Source organism: Ambystoma mexicanum, chromosome 4p (assembly GCF_040938575.1).
Source record: "Ambystoma mexicanum isolate Mex_15411 chromosome 4p, UKY_AmexF1_1, whole genome shotgun sequence".
In the NCBI taxonomy this organism is placed as follows: domain Eukaryota; kingdom Metazoa; phylum Chordata; class Amphibia; order Caudata; family Ambystomatidae; genus Ambystoma; species Ambystoma mexicanum.
The window spans coordinates 231927933-231947617 of record NC_090927.1 but is presented as its reverse complement, the minus strand read 5'-3'; the positions used below and the strand labels follow the sequence as shown (position 1 = coordinate 231947617).

Below are 19685 nucleotides of genomic sequence, written 5' to 3'. Positions count from 1 at the left end.
GACCCTGCACGGGGTCCCCCATAACTGTAACTGGCACCCCGAGGACATGCGTACATTTTCACGCAAAGCATTTATTCTCCCAGTCAAACTGCATGTGTACCCCCGTAAACAGTCCCTGCACCCTGCTGCGGTGCGTACGCCCACCCCTAAGTGAAATTGGAACTCCATCTGTGTGCACGCTCCCCTAAATCCGACATGCAAAGTTACCTCCAGAGTTGTGATTCCTCAGCGCAAGTCCATACGCCTGCTTCCGGGTGGCAGAGCTTTCGAGGGAACTGGGTGGGCATTTCGCAGTGGAGAGGTTGCGCAGTGACATCTATGTATACATATCGTTCCACGCATTAGCGGGGGTGCTATGGACTGCCTGCGGTTCGTGTGTCAAAACGCCCACTTTCTGGCTTGTTCTTCCCCATTTTGCGTGTTCTGCCGTCTATTCCCACCCCTACACAGGGTATGCCCACCACGTGCTTGGAGTCTCGCGCAAGGTGCTTGGCCGCTCACAAAGCCATGCCGAGCTTGCGCGAACTCCACGCAAGCCCCAGAAAAGCCCAGCGCAGTTAGTTCCATGAATCAACAAGCAGTGTTTTGAACGCAGTTTGACTTGTAAGTACCAGATTTTGTGCACAAATAATTCCATGAATCAGGCCCATAGAATCAGAGTTAGAGGCACGGAAACTGTTGAAGCACAGATATTGTCAATTGGATCCTGTGGTTAAGTTACTCATAATGCGACCAAGGATGATCAGGAAAGGACCAGGTGACAGAGTAAGGGCTCCTACACTGGAGCCAGTGGTGGATGGTGAGTTTTTTTAATTGGAGGGGCATAAATATTTCCCACAAATCCGGCACATCGACCGAGCACAGTGAGGCTGCGTGAACCAATGAAGTGGTGTTCGGTGGGGGTTCTCACACTGAGAGCATTTTTTTTTATACTAATGGGTTAAAATGGTGCATTATGTATCATATTTTCTGTGATTGGTTAAAACGACACAGAGCTTGAAATCAGTGTAAGGTAATTAATGGAAATATACAATAGATTCTAGTCACCAACAATGCACTGTAGCATTTCCCAATGTATTTTCATGAGGTATTCCACCAAAACATATGCCAGTATAAAAAACATTATAATGCTGGCTGTGCTGATACATTTCCAAGAGGGCTGAGCCCATGTGTGTCTGTATTTCCATATAAGAACACACACATGTTTGCTTTGTACATAATGCAAGTATCCCCTTTTAAGACCATACTCCTGTTAGCATTGCAATTAAATATGCAAGCCACATTTTTTTTAAAGTCCAATCTGGCTTCAACAAAGTAGGCGATTCTTAATCACGTAATAATAAGACTTACCATGTGTGCTTTACCATTGGTGCCCATTAAAAAATACCATACCACAGTAAGAAAATATAACTAGACTGGCTGCACCAAACTATGACAGTCTAGCCATGTAATAGCACTTATTAGGTGTGTTTTATCAGAGATGCCTGGAAAAAAAGGTCATGCCATAGTAAACATTATGGCTAGAACCTCTTAAGCAAAATATGCCAGGCTAGTCACGTAATAACACTTATCAAGCTTACTTTATCACAGATGTCCAGAAATAAATCCCATGACATAGTAAGTAAGCATGTTGCTGCTGACTGTGTGCATTGCATGCAGCTGGCAAGACTATGTTTTCTTAACTTGGTGTTATCCTGCACCAATACCCCTTCAAGCCCCACTGTACACACATATTTATCTACACATGCACACTAGCCATCACACACCCATACGGCCTCCCTCAATTATTCCCACGACACTCACCAGAAATCGTTACTCCTGCAGATATACACATACACAAGCAGTCATGCACCCACACAGCATCCCTCAATCATTCAAGTGGCATCCACTAGGACACCTCACTCAGGCAGATACACACATGCACACAAGGACTCACTCACCCATGCAACTTCTCTCAATCATTCACATGACACCCACCAGGAACACTTCACTCACACAAATAGACATATTCATATACACCTTCACAAAAGCAGTCACGATTTGTGAATCTGTGTATCTGCTTGAGTTAAGTGTTCTGGTGGGTGCTCTGTGAATGATTCGCATGGCAGCCACCAGAACAAGCCACCACACAGGTACAGTCGCTCACTCATACGCAATTATGCAGACTTTAAAAATTAAATCTCTTTCACATACACATTTCATTTTTTTTTTTTAAACCTACCTGAGAGAGCTGCAGTGGTCGTCTTCACTCATTGGCCTGGGTGGTTTTCTCCCTCTTCATGCAGGTGCCACTTCCCTTCACCCCTCTTCCTGCCTATTGTTGTACCAGGCAGAGGGCAGGGTCACCCCCCAGCCTGAGACAGACAGGCAGAGGGCGTGGTAAAGAGGCCTTCAGGATGCTACATGCGCCAGACTTTCCAGCACCCTGGAAGCATTCTGAAGGCAGTTACCACCTACCATGGTCTCCCTAATCCCTAATGCCTTCCACAGAGCTGTCCATGAAGTGAGTGAATGCCTGGGTGTTTTGCTCGCCAGCCTTTACCCATGTAAAGTGCTGTTTAGGGCATAAGGGTCACCACCATTCTTGGCATTTGCAAAGAATTAAAATGTTGTTATATTCTTTGCAGACACTTAATTTGCATTATTATAGAACAAGTTAAAAATCTCTTGCTCCATTATGTAAACGCATTTGTATTTTATTGTTTCAGTCTTGGTGTCTTCAGGGAACAGTGGAGGGTGTCCCCATTGCGCCCCTGTGGTTGAGTCCCCACTGCAGGGAGCCTCTTACAGGGTTCCCGACAGTCTGTTAATATCTTTCTGAGCTAGAGTCAGGCAACAGCCTTCTCATAACCTTCCCTGAATGGCTCTCAAGTTAATTACACAGGGCAGGGCCGGAGGTGGACAGGGAACAACATGTGTCCTTGTACATGTTTTCCAACGTTCCATCGGATTACGCCGTGTGAGAAAGCCAAATCCCACAAAGCAGAATTGGAGGGTCTCTGTTCAAGACTGTTGAGAAAAATGGGTCTAAACATTGAATTTGCAAGCACATTTGTGTCTATATCGGCATTACAAATTAGTTAAACATAACACAGTTGTGAAAAATGTGTCCAAATATTGACAAACATGACACAACAAAGAAATAAAACGGGTATTAAAATTGAGGAAAGCATACAGGAAGATTTAGAACGAATTCTATGCTTAGCCAGCATGTTTGGGATGAGGAGGATGCTAGGAAACGTGTTTGTGATTGGAAGAGAGGGTAGGAGGAGCAGAAAACCAGGACACCCACACAAAGGTCCATGGGTTGAGGCAGACGGATACATCTCCAGAATTCCCCGTAGGCTAGTCCACCACTGCACAGGAAGCTGCCTGCACTATTGGCAGGGCCGGCTTGCACAACCATCCATCAAAGCCAGGCCTTGAGCCTGTGCCTTGTGGTGCCTGCAGCCGACTTGCTCAGAATCATCTGAAGATGGCCACTCAGGAAGCTGTGCTCCATCCAGAAACCCAGCCGTACGAAATGGAGCCGAGTCGGAATCCTCATATCAGGTAGGACAAAGTTAGAGGTGGCGGCGCTTAGCGCTATACAGGTCCGCGCGCCAAGGCCGCACTAGACACATGGATCAATGCTTCCCTGGTTGCACATGGTGTCCCACTGAAGAAAAAACATTTACTTGATTGGTAATTCTGTTTCTTTGAGTACATTGGAGGGAGCGTATTACACCATAAGACCCACCACAGGACGCAGCCTCTCTTCCTTGCCAAAGCCACACCGACTACAGTGAGTCTCAGGGCTGCTTGTACGCGCATTGGCTGACTGAGGGGTTGCAACTAAGATCAGATGTCCCAGGCCATACCTCAGGGTAGTAGGTGACACCCCTGGCCACCCTTAAATGCTGGCCCTGTCAATGTGTGGAGCAGAGCTTGACATGACATCAATATTCAACCATAAATATCACAGGCAGGCCTTGGCATGATTTTCTCATAAGAAGGACGTTCTGATGCTAGACCTCACTTGCATTAAATACAACCATTTACATATTAAAAGATGTTTCTGAAGTGAAAAAACGCATCTCTGTTGCGCTATCCTTGGTAGTCCGTCCCCACAAATAATTTCATATATTCAATTCTTTGCCCTCAAAAAAAAACTGCACAGCTAACATTTGCACATTTTGGGGAAACGTTCCTTGAGGGGTCTAATCCGAATATATGAATATATGAGCATGGGAAAAGACTTTGCCAAGCACTGGGTAGGACTTTCCTAATCGGTTTTGATTCAGTGATGCAAGCAGAAGACATTGAGGTCGCGCTGTGTCAGAGGTCTTATTGGGGGCCATTATCACAGGATAATTGCTAATGGCTTAGATACGGCCTGAGACATAGCTGAGCTGCTAATTGTAAATCGTGCATGTGTTCTCAAGTTAGAATGGGCATCCTATGGTGCTTGCGTTATGCAGATTCATTAGTAGTCGAAGAAACAGCGTATAGCACTTACCGACAATAAGTTCTCCTCCAGCTATCAAGATGCATCCCGCGCTAAGAACGTTACTGGAGTTCACAGGGAACTGCAGAGTTCCCAATACATAGAGTCCTCCAAGGGGAGGCAGAGTCACATCCACAAAGACGGTCCTGTCTGGGAGAACAATAACCAATAAGCATCATTCTGATGGCCAGAGACGCACAATATGTATTATTAATAAAAAATAGCTGTATATAGCGACGAGGCCCAGTAACATTTGCAAGTTCAGATGAGAATGCGATGATACTCGCACCTCTGTGCAGGCAGACTAATGTGGAATAGGGCACGCGTGCATGGTTGCAGGGTCCTGCTAGAACATAGGTTAGACCGTATCCAAGAAAGTGTGGACATATTGTAAACGAATCCCAGAAAAAAATAAGCAAAAATGCCCATTCAGCAATACAATAACTAGACCCTGAAATAATATTGTTTACACGTTAACACATTTTGTTTAAAGCATGCAGTTCAAACCTTCCTTGATTTAGTCAAAATAAATCACAAGCACTGTTAACTTAACATCCAGGTTGCAGTGTTACTGTGGACCAGGGTTCCTACTGGTGGCATTTCCATTGTCCAGCTTTTAACCTTAATACTGTTGGATTGCAGATCACGGATCGTTCTCATTTATTATATGGATATTTGCGGGTGTGGTGTTTAGGGAATATCGAGCTTGGAATGACGTCGTGGAAAGGTATAACTGAGTAGAGTGGCTCGTGAGGATGGAGTATACTGGATTACTTCCTGCTCACGCCGTGAAATGTATTGTTTGAAACGTTTGTAGCCATTTTCTTTAGTTTTGAATGATGGCAAACACTAATCTGGGGGTGTATCGGTTTTGGACATGCGGGGTGTTTTCCCTTCTCAGCATACCCCTGCCCTAGGGGACACAGGTGTAGGTGCCCATCACAGAAGTAATGCAGCCCTACATCAGCACAGGACCAGCCTTTTTTGAAGCAGTATAACAAGCCATTGCCTACCTCCATCTGACACGGCACTAGGCCCTAGTGTACCCACCAAGCTGGCCTGTGGCTCAACAGTGTAACAGAATGGTCGGTGACCTTTCAGCTAGGAGACATAATACACTGTTGAGGGTCTGAACTCAAGATGGACTCCCTACACGGCTCTTGATGGGGAAATACTTGATAGAGCAAGACGTTGTGCCCTGAGACCCCTCCCCCCCACCAGGTTTGCAGCTGTTGTGGCCACCAGATCGCAAACCAAGGTCAAACAAGCATTGGCAATGGCAATATTGTTGGTGTTTACTGTTGTTCTTTGCATTAAGCGCCTGGGTGCAAAGAGGAGAGTGCAATGTTTGAAAGGAGGACTTGATAGGGGTTGAGGGGTGCAATAGATGGGGAATAGAGCAACGGAGGAAGCCACTGATCGGGGGTGCCGATCATGAGCAAGAGGACATATGTGAGAGAACGAATATGAGTGAGACGGTAAGAAATAAAGCGAGTGTGTGAGAGGAAGGATGAGAGGGGAGAGGGAGCACGGTGATTGAATAAGGGAATAGAGGGGGTCGAGTGGTGTGGGCGTGTGTGGGAATAAAGGGTGTAGGGTGGGTGGGGCTGGAGAGAGGGGCTACGGTGTGTGGTGTGGTAAAGAGAGGGGGTAGGGATGAGAAGATAAAGATGGGGTACGATGGTTGGATGGGGATCGCGAGAGAGGGGATGGGTGCATGGCAGTAGAGAGAGGGGATAGTGTGGATTGGTGGGGGGGGAGAGAGTGAGGGTATTTTGGGTGCTATACACAGTTTCCCCAATCCATTCCATCTACCACTGGAATTCTTGGACTGGAGCATTTCTTCATAAGAACCTTTACCATAATAGCGCCTAATATTGGGCCAAAAGGCAATACAAGAATGGCTGGCTAGCGGCCAGAAGACTCAATTTGGCCGGCGTATGAACGCTGAAAAAAATAAGACCTCACTTCCGATTTTTTTATAAAAACGAATCACCTGTATTTGTATTTAGTTTGCCAATGCGCTTTTTGCCGTTTCACAGTGCTGCAACACGACGAGCTTTAAATGTATGTGGATCCAGCCAGGATGAAAGGCTGCGCCAGGCCTTTCAGATTACCAACCTGTGACAGCATGATGGATGACATCCTCAGCTGCACTTACCAAACTAACGGAGCTATCTTATAAAAGGCATGTCCATCGTTTCTCTTGCATTTAACTCGAAAGACTGACAATATTGCGGTTACAATGAAAGAAACTGACATTGGCAGAATAAATATTTAAAAATATATATATATAAATGCTCTCGTAACGCCCTGGATGGAGTCACAGGCAATTGTGTTCTTATGAGTACATTTTGGCAGTGCGATTTAACTGTGACAAACAAAAGAGAGCTGATGAACAATTTTATAAATACACTCACACGAACCCCTGCTCCCGCCCACGCAACTTCTTTTAAAGGAAGCCCCCCTGTTTAAAAACAGCTAATTGTGCCCCTCCCAGCGCTCGTGGGGTGAAATGTTCCCAGCAAGTCCGTGTTTTTTTGTTTTTTTTTGTTAAGTAGCGCGCACGCACAGAACACTCAGTTCCTGAGAGCCCGCTAGCAGTGCTCAATATTTTGAATATGTACATAAGATTTTTTTTTTTCTTTTAATCTAGCTCAGAAATGGAGCATCGGCTGGCAAGCAGAATCACACCGACCTCCAAATTCTACATCTTTCTGCCATAAGGATGGCGCCAAAAGGTCAGCATTTTGAAAGTTCAAACACATGGGTGCTACATAAAATGAAAGCACGAGCAACAGGAAATAACGACGCGCCTTAATGGTGGTCATCCAGTGTAAAGTGCCTTGCGGCTAGAAACACGGAGACGCAGGTGCTCACTCAGCACCCTCACTGTGTGATCCTCGACACATCTTTCATGTCTCAGTGTCCTGGTATGCCAACATTGGAGTTGTTCCAGTATTAAAATAATTAATTCAATTGGCAGATGCCCCCTCAGGTACTACTGGGGGAGTTGTGCTTTTCCCAAACATCAATACGGGATGAACGTTACTACATAGGAATTAAGCTGGTCTCCACCCCATGGTATTTTTTGGGGACCAACTTGAAGTTTGCTGTGCATACATGGAATGATGAGTTACATAGCCACAACAATCCACACCGGCCCCCTGGGGGCCCTGCATTTGGCTTGCCTGATTTCCACTTTCACTTGGTTTTCCTTGTGTGTGCCTCTACACATTTCTACCATTGCCATGCCCTCCACCCAAACCCCCCCCTCCCTGAAATAACACACTGACACAGATTGTGGGTGGACAGGCCGCCGTTGCTTTTTTAAGCAGGAGGTAGCTTGCAGGTGTTCCGTTACTTGCTGAAACAGCATGTGGATTCTGCTCTGAGCTGAAAAACCCTTACACTTCCCCGCTTGATGGCGGCAACATCCGTTGTGCAGAGCCGACGCCGTTTCACTTTATTAACTGATAAATCTCAAACACTCCCCAATTCCGCAGCAGCTTCCCATTGCAGCCGATTGCACTTGACTACTGTTCCCAGGTGCAGGATCGTTACACAGCTTTTCACCCCTGTCACTTGCCTCCCCAGGTATAAGTGCTCTAAACATTTCCTTCACCTAACCCCTTCATACCCCGACCCCCAGCTTCCAGGTCCCTATCTTATTCCTCACCCCCCCCTCCGGGTCCTGTAACTCCCTCGCCTCCTTACCCCTCCCCTCCCTTGGTACCTAACTTCTGCCTCTTCCCCCGGTCATCCAGGCCTACTACTTCCTCCCCGTTGCTTGTGTGACTTATCCGCTTGCATGCCCCCATGTGGTTTCCCCCTTCCCTTACCCATGTTGACTACTCCTCGTTCCCCTGAGGGTTACTTGCTGGCTTCACTCCCCACCCCCTTGCTCCCGGGCCAGTTGTCCTCCCCTATGTTTCCTTGCGTTCCCGAGTCTCTGGACCGCTCCCTGTCCCTTAGGTTCCTTCCATTCTGTCTCCACGTGTCTTCCAAGGCTACCCTTTGCCCTCTCTTGTGTTACACCTGCCTCATTCATCAGTTTTGACACTCGAGTCTCAGATTTTAAAAAGTGTGGTCTGCTGCGTATGTGTGAAAAGAGGGGCGGCAGCTTTAGAGTGTTGCTAAACTTAGTGTGGATGCCTCAAGTTGTCCTGTGTAAAGAGGGCCTGCTTATCATTATTGTCTTGGGTGTAGATTGTACTACCACATTGTTCTACACACCAGTCAGGATAAAGATGTTGATGGTAAGAGGACCAGGCGAGGGATGCGACACATTGGTAAATAGAAATGGGACAATGCAGAGTAGCAGATAAAGTTGACACAAGATGGAGCGCTGTGTTTACACTGCTATTTGTGGGCAGCACCCCGAGAGGGGCAGAACAGGAAGGCCCCAGCGCCCCACCCAAAATCTGCAAATGCCCACTCAACAACGCTGATGTTACAGATGTTAATGTCACTGAGGAGGGTCCAACTACATTAGCTTCAGGCCCCACATGTTAGATAAAGCTACGCCTCGTGCCCCCAAACTGGTGGTTCAAGCATCTTACTTTGGGGCACCACTGTAAAGATGGATTTCTGAACTCTGACCTGGAGGGGCAGAGGTTCAGAAGGCCAGTCTAGTTTCTTGGAACAGGGTAACCTGTGGAAAAGCCAGACCAATCAAAGTAGCGATGGCGGTGGTCAAGACTAAGTTTCAAGAGGGGTGAGGGTGACGGAAAGACCTCAATGAGCACACAAAGCAAGGACACTTACACATTACTCCAGACAGGTGTTATATTAAAAATATAGACACATTTATTACAAGACCTTTGTAACATTGGCCATAGCAAAGAATCACAATAATACGAAAGTAAACCAACACATCACAATCAATACAATATATATACAAAACTGAGGGGTCTAAGGAGTTATGAGCATGTAATATGTAGACCACCTAGATGGGGAGGAAAATAGGCAGTGCAGGTAATCATTAGACCCAGTTCGACATCAGAGATACACCTAACTAGGAGGAAGTCCGAGCCCTACGAAGAGAGGAGCCTTATGCTCAAAAGTACCTGCACGCGCTGGTGCCAATAGATAAAGTAGGGTCTCTTCAAGGGTCTCAGGCAGTTCAGGAAGGTGAATGAAGCGATGCAGAAGTGGTCCCCACTACTCATGCAAGGCCTCCACCTGTAGGCCAGATGCAGGGTGAGAGTGTGGGATAGAGTCGCTATTTCGCAACAGCGGTAGAAAAGAAACGGGCTCCTGCGCGAGGGGCCACCGGTTGGGGTATGGACTACTCACCGGTCCCCTACGCAGGCAGACCCAGACTTCTCCAGTTCAGTTCGCGTTGCTGGCAGGTTCAGCTGCGATGATCAGGATGTCTCGACACCGTGCAGATTCTGTGTAGCATGATGCAGGGTCGAGGGTGTCCCAAATGCAGCGGACGTGCACAGGTTGTTCCCGCAGCATGGCAACACGGCAACCGCGTTTACTCTGGTCCGGGCGCACTCATCTCACTTCAGACCTGGGAATGCCAAGGGTACGAAATTCGGTGTGAGGGTGCCGTGGGTGCAGAGCAAGCAGTAGACCAAGTTTCGAGGGCTTCCCCGAAATGGCGGCGGTGACAGAGCAAAGTGTCCTGCATAAGCTGGTCAGCCCACTGGTTGGCCCAGGGACACTTCCGAAGAGGCTTACTTGCAGGGTTTGATGAAGGTGCCGGGAATAGTTGATCCCACTATTCCATTGGGTCGAAGCGCCTTTGCAGACCTTCTTGGACGATCAGATGCAGAGGGGTCTCACAGGACGACAGCAGTTCAAGATGCCAAACCTTCAGCGGGTCACCAGCGGTTCCTCGACTCAGCTTCTTGTTGCAGGATACTTGGCTCCTTCTCCCTTGTTCGGTGTGAACTCAGGAGATCGACATGGTAGTGGTGTTTTCAGCCTCCTCTTATCCAAAGTTCCCTTCGCGCCAAAACAGAGAGGACCCAATGGGAGATATGCTCACAAACACTCACACCATACGTGGACCTATCACGGACCACAGTGGTCCCAGGCATTCAGGACACTCCAAACTCTCTGGCACCCAGGATATGTATTGGGAACAGACATCCCAGCCCACATCCTGGAGGCACACACAGAAGGCATGCAGAGGCCCGCGAAAGCTTTGGGTTTCACGGGAAAGTGCATGACCAAATAAGGACGGACTTCCCCAGGTTGGCTCAACCTGGGGAAGGTGAAGGGGCAAGACAGTCAGAGGACAGGACAAAGAACCTCGTGGCATGGCCATTTTGGAGCTCGGCCACTCATATGTGCCAAACGCAGTAAGTGCGGATAACATGGCAAAAAAGGGTTCAAAACACAAGAGAAACGATAGCTGCCACCAGTCCTGTCCCGGACACACTTGTACAGTTCATAATAAGTCCAGCGAGAGTTTCTAGGGCCTTTGGAATGACTAGAGCCCCAAGAGCGCGGTAGATTAAGTTACAGTGCACTCTTATTTCATGTTACACAAAAGCTGCAACATGAGGAAAGGACTAAGGGAAACAAAGACTCCCAGTACTGACTGTCTTAAGGGCATGTCAGTTTCCCCATAAGAATTGAGCGAAAGCCCAGAGGAGTGCGGCAGAAGGCTGCGCTTCTCTGGCAAAGTCTAGATCAGGGTGTAAAACAACAGCAAAAAGTTTGGGGGTTGCCACATGGAGGGAAGATTACATACAATATTGAAATCTTTCCTAACAACCACTAAGCCGAAGGCTCTTGTACTCACCGTTTTTGGAAGCAGCGCTTTGGAGGGATGCATCATGTCTGCTACTGCAGAGGCTTCAGCGACCCTCTACTTTCGTTTTATCCCTCAGGCTGAAGCCATACAATGACAAGGTCCCTGGCGGAGGATTGATGCTGGTGCACTGTCCATCCTGAAACTCTGCTATTCTTAGCGTATTGTGTTCCGCTCGTGGTAATGGCAGGGAGTAGCAACAGAAAACAAGCCGTCTCCGTCTCGAAAAGACGGAAAAACAAAAACAACAATGTGTTTCATCTTGAGGAACTCATTAAAGCACGTTGAATGGCAGAGTCACATGAAAAAACCCAGATGGTTCTTCGACTAGTTCATCGCCAGGTGTCGGCAAGTTGAGTTGCCATGCCAATGCCATACATTGCTCCCGAACTCCCCTTTCTCCTTTCCAGTAACAATGTTTTGGCCATATTTGGTTTATGCCACCAAAAAGCGGCAAAACCAAAAAGGTCCATATTTCAAAGCAACCCCATGCAGGAATGGGCTTTACCCAGCTCTGCATGTGAGAAATTGAGGGTTGTGCAGTATTCCATTGCATATGCCATCTAACATGCTTTGTTACCTGTACCAGAAATGTTCTCAACGCAGAACATGTGTGACAAATTGTAATTTGCAGTATGCATTGCGAGGGGGATCACAAACCTGGTCTGGGCAAGATTGTTTTCTTTTCCAGGTTTTCTTAGACCACGCAGGGTCGATGTGGTCGAGCGGCCAAAGCACACTTTTCCAGAGGGAAGTAGGTTGACAGAAATATGGTTTAAGTAAATAGTGTTTCAATTAAAGGAATGCCCTAGAAGGTTGAATTGCTACATTTCCTTTATCTGCTGTTGCAGTTATTCACTTTTATACAAATCAAGAAGATATGCATTTATTTTACAAACTCCTGTTGATGTGATTGGGCAGTCTGTGATTTTTACAGGGTCATTAGCATGTGATCCAAGACACGTAGCCCAATACGGGCTGAGGTTTTCAAAGTTCTAGCTTGGCTCTATGTAAGCATTCGCTCAACTCCGACTAATATTTCTGATGAGAAATAAAACCTGCAGCTGGTTGGTTTTGCAGGATGCTGACCATGATGGCAGCTGTCACAATTGTAAAGGTTTAAAGGTAGGCGTATGCTAGCCTACTGAACACACACAGCCAGGAAGTTATGTCTCTTTCCGATGAATCATATCCGTTTCCAGCCCTCTGGAGGTAATTTCTTACTGGAGAGCAGCTGCTTTGGATTCTCAGTATTTCGGTGGTGCTTCCAACAATGTTGTAGATCTCCACATGCTGCAGGAAGCCGCAGAGAACACAGCAGAAAGTGACAGAAGACGAAATGAAGAAAATAGGCTATTGCTTTGGGGCACCAACATGGCGCTGTTCCAGAGGGAATATGGTTTCCAGTGGGAGAACATTACAACAGTGATCAAGCAACGTCAGCCAGTAGGCAGAAGTGCCTTTGCCAAACACCAATCCCTAGGATTATAGACTGACTTCCCCCCTAAATTGCCAGTACATATTAAGAGGTCTGCACAACTGCTTGCTGGTAGGAAACTGTGCGGAAACTCTACTTCACTTTAAATGTTTTCAATCACCCGAGGTTCACAATCTTTATGTCATCCCAGACCATGTCAGATTATCCTGTGATATTTGCTCTTCAGAGGCATACTGTGGCCAGTCTCACTGCCATTCTTACACCATTGAGTGAGAATAGTAGTCTGTGGTAAAAGGGCAGAACATTGGCTAATCAAAGATTGACAGTCCAACCTGTCAGTTGGGGAGATGATTGCACTCCAGTCATCTGTGAGGCTGCTGTTCGGTATATCTGTGAAAGGCGTGCTCTTTCCATCATCCTTTTATGACACCAATAGCAGATATGTTTGCTCCTCATACATGTGGCAGTCATTTCCGAGTGTGGGGGTGGTAAGAAGTGTGAAGCTTGTAAGTAATACCCCATGCTGTACTCCTAGCATTCATATATGATCAACAATTTGGAATTACTTTCTCAAATAGCTTTCTTGGCGACCCAATTCTCATGAATATTCCAACAAAGGCTTTGTGAACTGTGCAGTGACAGTCCTCGTCGGCAAGGATTCAGGGCACCTGGTCAGATGGTCTTTAACCACAAGGATGAACTTTTTCCCTGAAGATGTGGGGATGTCCAGTGGACCAATAATGTTAATCCATACTCCCCTAAAAGGTATGTGCATCAAATCCAGTGGTATTAGGGTTCCTTTTCTCTGTCCACTCGATTTATCAGACAACTGACAGGTCAGAAGGTTCATTTACTTATCTGCTGCTTGGTGTTCCTTTACAGGACAGTAGATGTTGTAAGTGACTTCAATGCAGCACTCCAACTAAGTCAATGCTTAGTCTGGGATGTCCAATGGAAGCCCTTATTGATATATTTTTATGTCAAAGTTCTTAAATCTGGATGATGAACCCTTATATAACGCCCCTCTCTATGGATCTCCCCGACCTCACTGAGCCAAGAAGTAGGTTTGTTTTGCAAGTTAAAAGGTTCATTTGAATAATTAAACAATATATATATCACACATTTATTAACAAAATAATATCTGAATAGCACACTTATGAATTTGGACCGCAATCAACAATGGGTAATATTACAAAATTGACAATCTCTTTAATCACTTAGGAGTAGGAATAGGAAGGATGAGGTAGCAGCAAATACTTTTATGGTTCAAGGAAATGCAAGATGGGAAAGAATGCAACACAGAAATAAACTTGAGATGAATTCAATCAGAAGATAATATAATCACTTTTTTCCCCTGTGACTACTCACTCCCCCACTATGCAGTATAAAGAGATATGAATGAGGGTACACAGGTTTCAAGAATACAATCAAGAATGCAGTTCAATTCCAGTTCCCCCCAGCAAGCTCAGAGAAAACAGGTATGATTTTAAAACACAGGCCAAAAGCTTTTGAATGTGATTGCAATGGATGGGAAAATCTGCTAAATTGATTTTAATTTACTAAAAGAGATTCAGGATGAGTGATAGTTACTTTAGATTGGTTCAGGTCAACACTAGCCATGATTCGTGAATGATTATCAAATGGAAAATGAAATTCTGCAGTGGTAAGCAAGAGACAGCTATTTTGACAGAAAACGAAATTGAGCTAAATTGCAATTCGCAGCACTTTTTCTGCGTGCGTAAATCGTGATTATGGAAAAAGTATAAGGAATTGGAATGTCGTTTTAGGTTTGTTGGAAAGCGCAGGATCTTAGCTTTAAAATGACAGTTAAAATTTGCAGTTCAAAAGATACAGACGTTTTGGTGAAGGTAGATCTTCAGAAATAAAGTCAAGATTTCAGAATGACAGATGGCGCTTTTACAGATTTGAAGGATGGACACAAAATTCTAAATGCAGTTCTGAATAGGTTGAAATGGATGGGATAAGATTACTTTAGACTAAGATATTGGTTCTGTACAGTTCTACACTAGATACTCACTCCTAGTTTTGGAATGGAATGCGCCTCGTCAAAGATCTGGTCAAGAGGTTTGGACTGCACACGCCTCCGGACAGGTCTCAGGCACGGAATTCTGATCACAGCATGATCCCTCGATCTGGATCTGACGGTTCTGGGTTACAGCCATGCTCTCTCTGGATCTTGGTTCTAGCACAGGGTTTGTGGCTAGAATCAAACAGCACAGCCAGGCTGTTGAATAGTTTGGTTAGGTTGCTAGATCCTGAGGCCTGCTGAGAAGAGTTCAGCTTTTGGGTTAGGCCCCTGCTTCAGGTTCAAGAGCTTGGTTCTAGAGTCTGGTCTCTGGATCTATCTGGAATCTGGAGTCTCTGGAGTCTCTGGAGTCTGGAGTCTTTGTCTGAAGTATTCTTGCAGAGTGCTGCACAAGAAATCGGTTGAAGAGTGGAAAGAGAAGTCCCTATCTGGGTCTCAGCAGTCTCTTTTTATGTGTTTTCAAAGTGGGTGTGGAGGCTGACTCTACATGCCCAACCCACTAAGGATTTGATAGGTTAGAGGATTCCCCTTTGACCTGACTGGAGAAAGGAATGGTGAGTCATTCTGTGTCATCAGGTGTCATGTTTATGGCTTAGCTGTAATCCCTCCCCTCTGCTTTTTCATAGAAAATCAATTTATCATAACAAACAGGTTTCCCAGATACACAAGTTGTTCATACTAAATATACACATCACAGATGAATTAAGGCATGTCTCTGTTCACGTCCCATGTCCCTACGAGCTTGGGTTCAGAAATGACAACTTATTTTCATTTTTGGTAGGCTTTCCAATATCGGCTCTACACCAAATGTTACACAGACATACACACCCTCTCTGAGTATATGGCTATACGTTTTTATGTTTCTAGCATAAACACTGTATCTACAATATTAATAAATCCCGGGGTTTGGTCTCAGAACATCCCACGGCGTCCAGCTTAGTTTTAAACTGTGAGTGCATGTCATTTTAAGAATCTCAAAGTTTGACATTTCTGTCAGCTTGGAACACATTGTAAATTGCAATTGTATAAAACATATATTTGCTCTCAATTGAATTCACATCTCAGTCTAGTCCGCCCCCCCCAGAATTTGGTAAGTCAGATGTCTCATGGCCTGTCTCTCCCAGAGCAGTTGTTTGACCAGTTACACCCAAATCAGCATATTCTATTCATCTGAAAGAATCCATTCTCTCTTTCCTCTGGGCTGCAGGGAAAATCTCCTCCCTCATAATCAACATGACCATGCTATATCCTGCCTTCTGGTGTGCAGTCCCCAGGTGTGAAGGATTCTCATGAAAAGCAAGCCTTTTGAAGTCTGAACTGCATCAGGTTACTTCCTGATCAATTGCAACCTAGTTCCTTATGGAAAAAAACATTTATAACTTAAAATAAACAACATGTCTTTAATCAAGTCTTTTTCAACATGAAATCACTGTGTAGCACGCTATCTGGCATTTCGATGGAATTCTCTTCTTTGGCATAGTTTGAGTTCAATTGTTTAACCTTACAAAAGTGGCTATTTTAAAACGTCGGCTTTCTGGTAGAGGTGAGTAACGGTACTGCACCCATTTTTGACAGCTGTCTTTCAAAGGGGAATTTTGCTCTGATAGCATGGGATTCTTGCTGATATTGTACTGATGTGGATTCTTGCAGTAGAGTAATGTGGAACACCCACGAAGAAGGTTGGATCTTTTTGGTGATTTGTGAGCCATGATTTTAGCACATTTTGACAATCAAGAAAATGAATTCCCAAACAGCTCTGTATTTCTTTTGGCAATCAGTATTCCTTTTTCCAAGTGGTTTCAGGCTACTTGGTGGATAGCCCAATGTTGGTTTTTGGCATTGATCTCCTGTGCTCACTAAGATAGGCAAAAGTAGATGGTAGCCTATCTTTCAGATTTGTACTGCGCATTTTTGGATGATTTGGAGCGAGCAGCATGCTTCCCAATGGCCATTCTGATGTTTCTGCTGCCAGCAAAGCACAGTACTGTTGTAGGGCCTGGATGAGTGGGTTAGAACATCCCACAATGTGAAAACCTAACCTTTGCAAAGTATCTTTATTCAAAGATGACTTGCCTAGGGTATCCAGTGGGTTAACTGTATCAGGAAGTGGCCATGCCATCCTGGAACCTGACTCAGTGTGCACAGGCTCAGTGTATAAAAGCTAACATTACAAATATGTCTCATGTTTTCCTTGGGTATCCCCTGTCCCAGAGACTAAGCCTACTTCATTGGATCACTGAGAGTAGGATATTTGTTCCCTGAATTAGAAAAGTCTACCTGGTCAAGACCCCATTCAGCAAACAACTCTTGAAGGGTGGGGACGTCCATCAGGTCTGATTCCCCAGCTTCCTCAGGCACCTCGGCCACTTCTCTCACAAGGTCAGGTGTTGTTACTGGCCTGATTCTGATTGCTGCCTGACAAATACATTTTTTTTTGCTAGCAGGAGTGCACTTCACAGAAGTCTGTCTCTTGGACAGAGATGGGGTCATTACATCTTTAGCCAAGTTGTAACTGTAACAATGTCCACACACTTCTGATCACACTACTCCAATGCCAATAAATGAATTGTAAATGGAGAGTCAGCAGGGCAGTCTCTAAATTCCTTGATGCCCCTAAAGTTACTCTTGTGCATACCGCTGTTCCAGTTACTAAGTTCCAAGCATGACCCCGAAACTGACCTACAATCATTGTACTTCCTCCAGTGACTTGAATAGCTGATGTGATTCAAACATTAAGGAGAGCACTGTATGCCTATGCATATACGAATTCTCAGGAACCTCATGGAGGACTTCTTGTGGATGCCCAAACACAAAGGACAAACATGGTTATTTCATAGGAGATTGTCATGTAACAGGATGATCAGGCAGCTGGCTGCAGTACACGTATGGTCTTACAACATTGCATCTAGATGCTTCCTTCAGTCTTCATAGTCGGAGCACCATTTTTTGTCCTGCAGAGGCTCCTTGGAATGCCACACACACCACCTCTGGAGTATCTTCTTTCCAGAGCTCACTCTCTGGGATCTCCTACCTTTAGTGTCAGGGGTGTGGGTCTTAACACTTATCTCCTTGCATCAGGGGCACTTTTCCCAGTCTGGTTTACTCTATGTGCAGCCCATTAATCTGTAACATTTACAAACTCTTTGGGTTCAACATTTTGGATTAAGAAAGGTGCTGATGAATATGCGTAGGGGCAAGCCGTAGGCGAAAATAATCAGTTTACAAAAAACCTAATTTCCATGAGTCCACCTATTCCAAACTCTTCAGTGCTTAAGTCGCTCAGGTTTCCCATCTCACAACATCCCTTTTCCGTGTGACCCAACACTGTTTAAAATGCAAAGTGGAGTTCTTCCCAAATCTTCACATAATCACCTTGTGCATGCCATTACACTGCTTTTTCTAAATGGCACTCGGCTTAAGAATTCCTCCACATCCTCTCTGAGGCAAACAAATCAGTGGGCATGCAGCCCTGCCACCCTCAGACACTGTATGCATAGAACACGCCAGTTAAAACGACACCAGGCAATGCACAATAACACAACGCACTACACACATGCACAGAATGGATAGGGAGATGGAAATAGGAAGCAGGGTTTGCTCGATTACCTCTCCTCCTGGGAGCGTTGGTGCTGTTCATCCTAGCAGCCTTCAGTTTCAGCCGATGCAGGAACTCTTTCTCAGCTATATCAGCAACTATCCTCGGCTCTTCCCCAGCTGTCTCCGCAGCCAGTGAATACTCACCCATGGTCAGTATGCTCTTTTGAACACTCTCAGAGCTTGGATCGAAATCTTCTCTCTTCTCTCTCCTCTTATCTCTGTTAGAGTACCATGAGTTCAGGAGTCATCATGGATCCTCTGGAGGTTACTGATGGAGATGCTGCCGGAAAGCATACACATACACCACCTGCTGGGGTGCCTTATAGTCCTAATCCAGCCCCTATCAGTAGAGCTGCAGGGCTATTAGTAGTTTCCATTGATTCAAGCCATTACACTTTATTTTCTGAATCGTTCAGAACTCCGGCAGCTCCTCCACTTTCAGAGCACCCTGCTGCACATTCTCCTCTTTGGTCTGAAACAGCACCATCTTTTTGTACTGCTATGTGTGATTCATCGACAGTGTGTAGAGATCATTTTCCACAAAAATGAGTGCCTGAAATGTTGCACAAATCCTACCACGGCTGCCAAATGTCAGGAGGAATCTCTTGAGGCATGTATTAAAATATCAAGGTGACCATCTGACCTCAGATCCTCACAGTCCTTATCCCACATAGGTAAATAAGGTCGAGGGGTCAAGGCTCTCATTCTTCTTCAGAGTCATTTGGGGCAACAAAAATACAGTATAACAAAAGTATTGGTTCACATAGAGGAATGTCATATGTATGTAGCATATAACGTGTCTATACGTTGGAAACTGTGGTAGAGTGGAATTCCCAATATCAGCATTGCTGATCGTTGCCTGTGTGGTCCAGTGTTGTTACACAAACTAAAGACAAGGAGGGTAGACTGTACTGGGTCTGGTGGACTCATTGGAAATAGTACCCTGGGACTGTTATCCATAGTCTAGGATAACAATGGGACTGATGGAACACACCTTAGCCTACAATTGTGGGGATGAATTGTGTGTGAAGTATTCAAGAAAATGGCAGATTTGTTGGTGGAAGTATGCTGGCCTTAGATGTCCCTGTCATTGAATAGTCCATGCTGCTGGGTCAGTACTTGGAAGATGTGATTGGTCTGGCACAGCTCTAGATACGCTTTTTGTGGAAATAATTTTAGAAATGATAAATTCATATTGAACATTGCATAGGGGCGGATACTGCTGTACACATTTGATGATGATTGGGATGGCAAAGAACATGAGGTGGAGAGTTGATTGGTTAAGCGCCTCACTTTTACGATGGCCACACGTGCAACTCAATGCGCAATAAAATGATGTGGGAGC

The 19685-nt window shown here is 45.5% G+C and overlaps 1 protein-coding gene across 2 annotated transcripts in view; it reads right to left on the bottom strand.

Moving 5' to 3' along the window:
• Window positions 1-19685, bottom strand: part of PKHD1 (PKHD1 ciliary IPT domain containing fibrocystin/polyductin) — a 4356595-nt gene that overhangs the window by 1397210 nt on the left and 2939700 nt on the right. For both annotated transcript variants that reach the window (XM_069605754.1, XM_069605755.1), the window contains one exon: window positions 4499-4636. In XM_069605754.1, the coding sequence (XP_069461855.1) occupies window positions 4499-4636 (138 nt within the window). The remainder of the gene's footprint in view (window positions 1-4498; window positions 4637-19685) is intronic.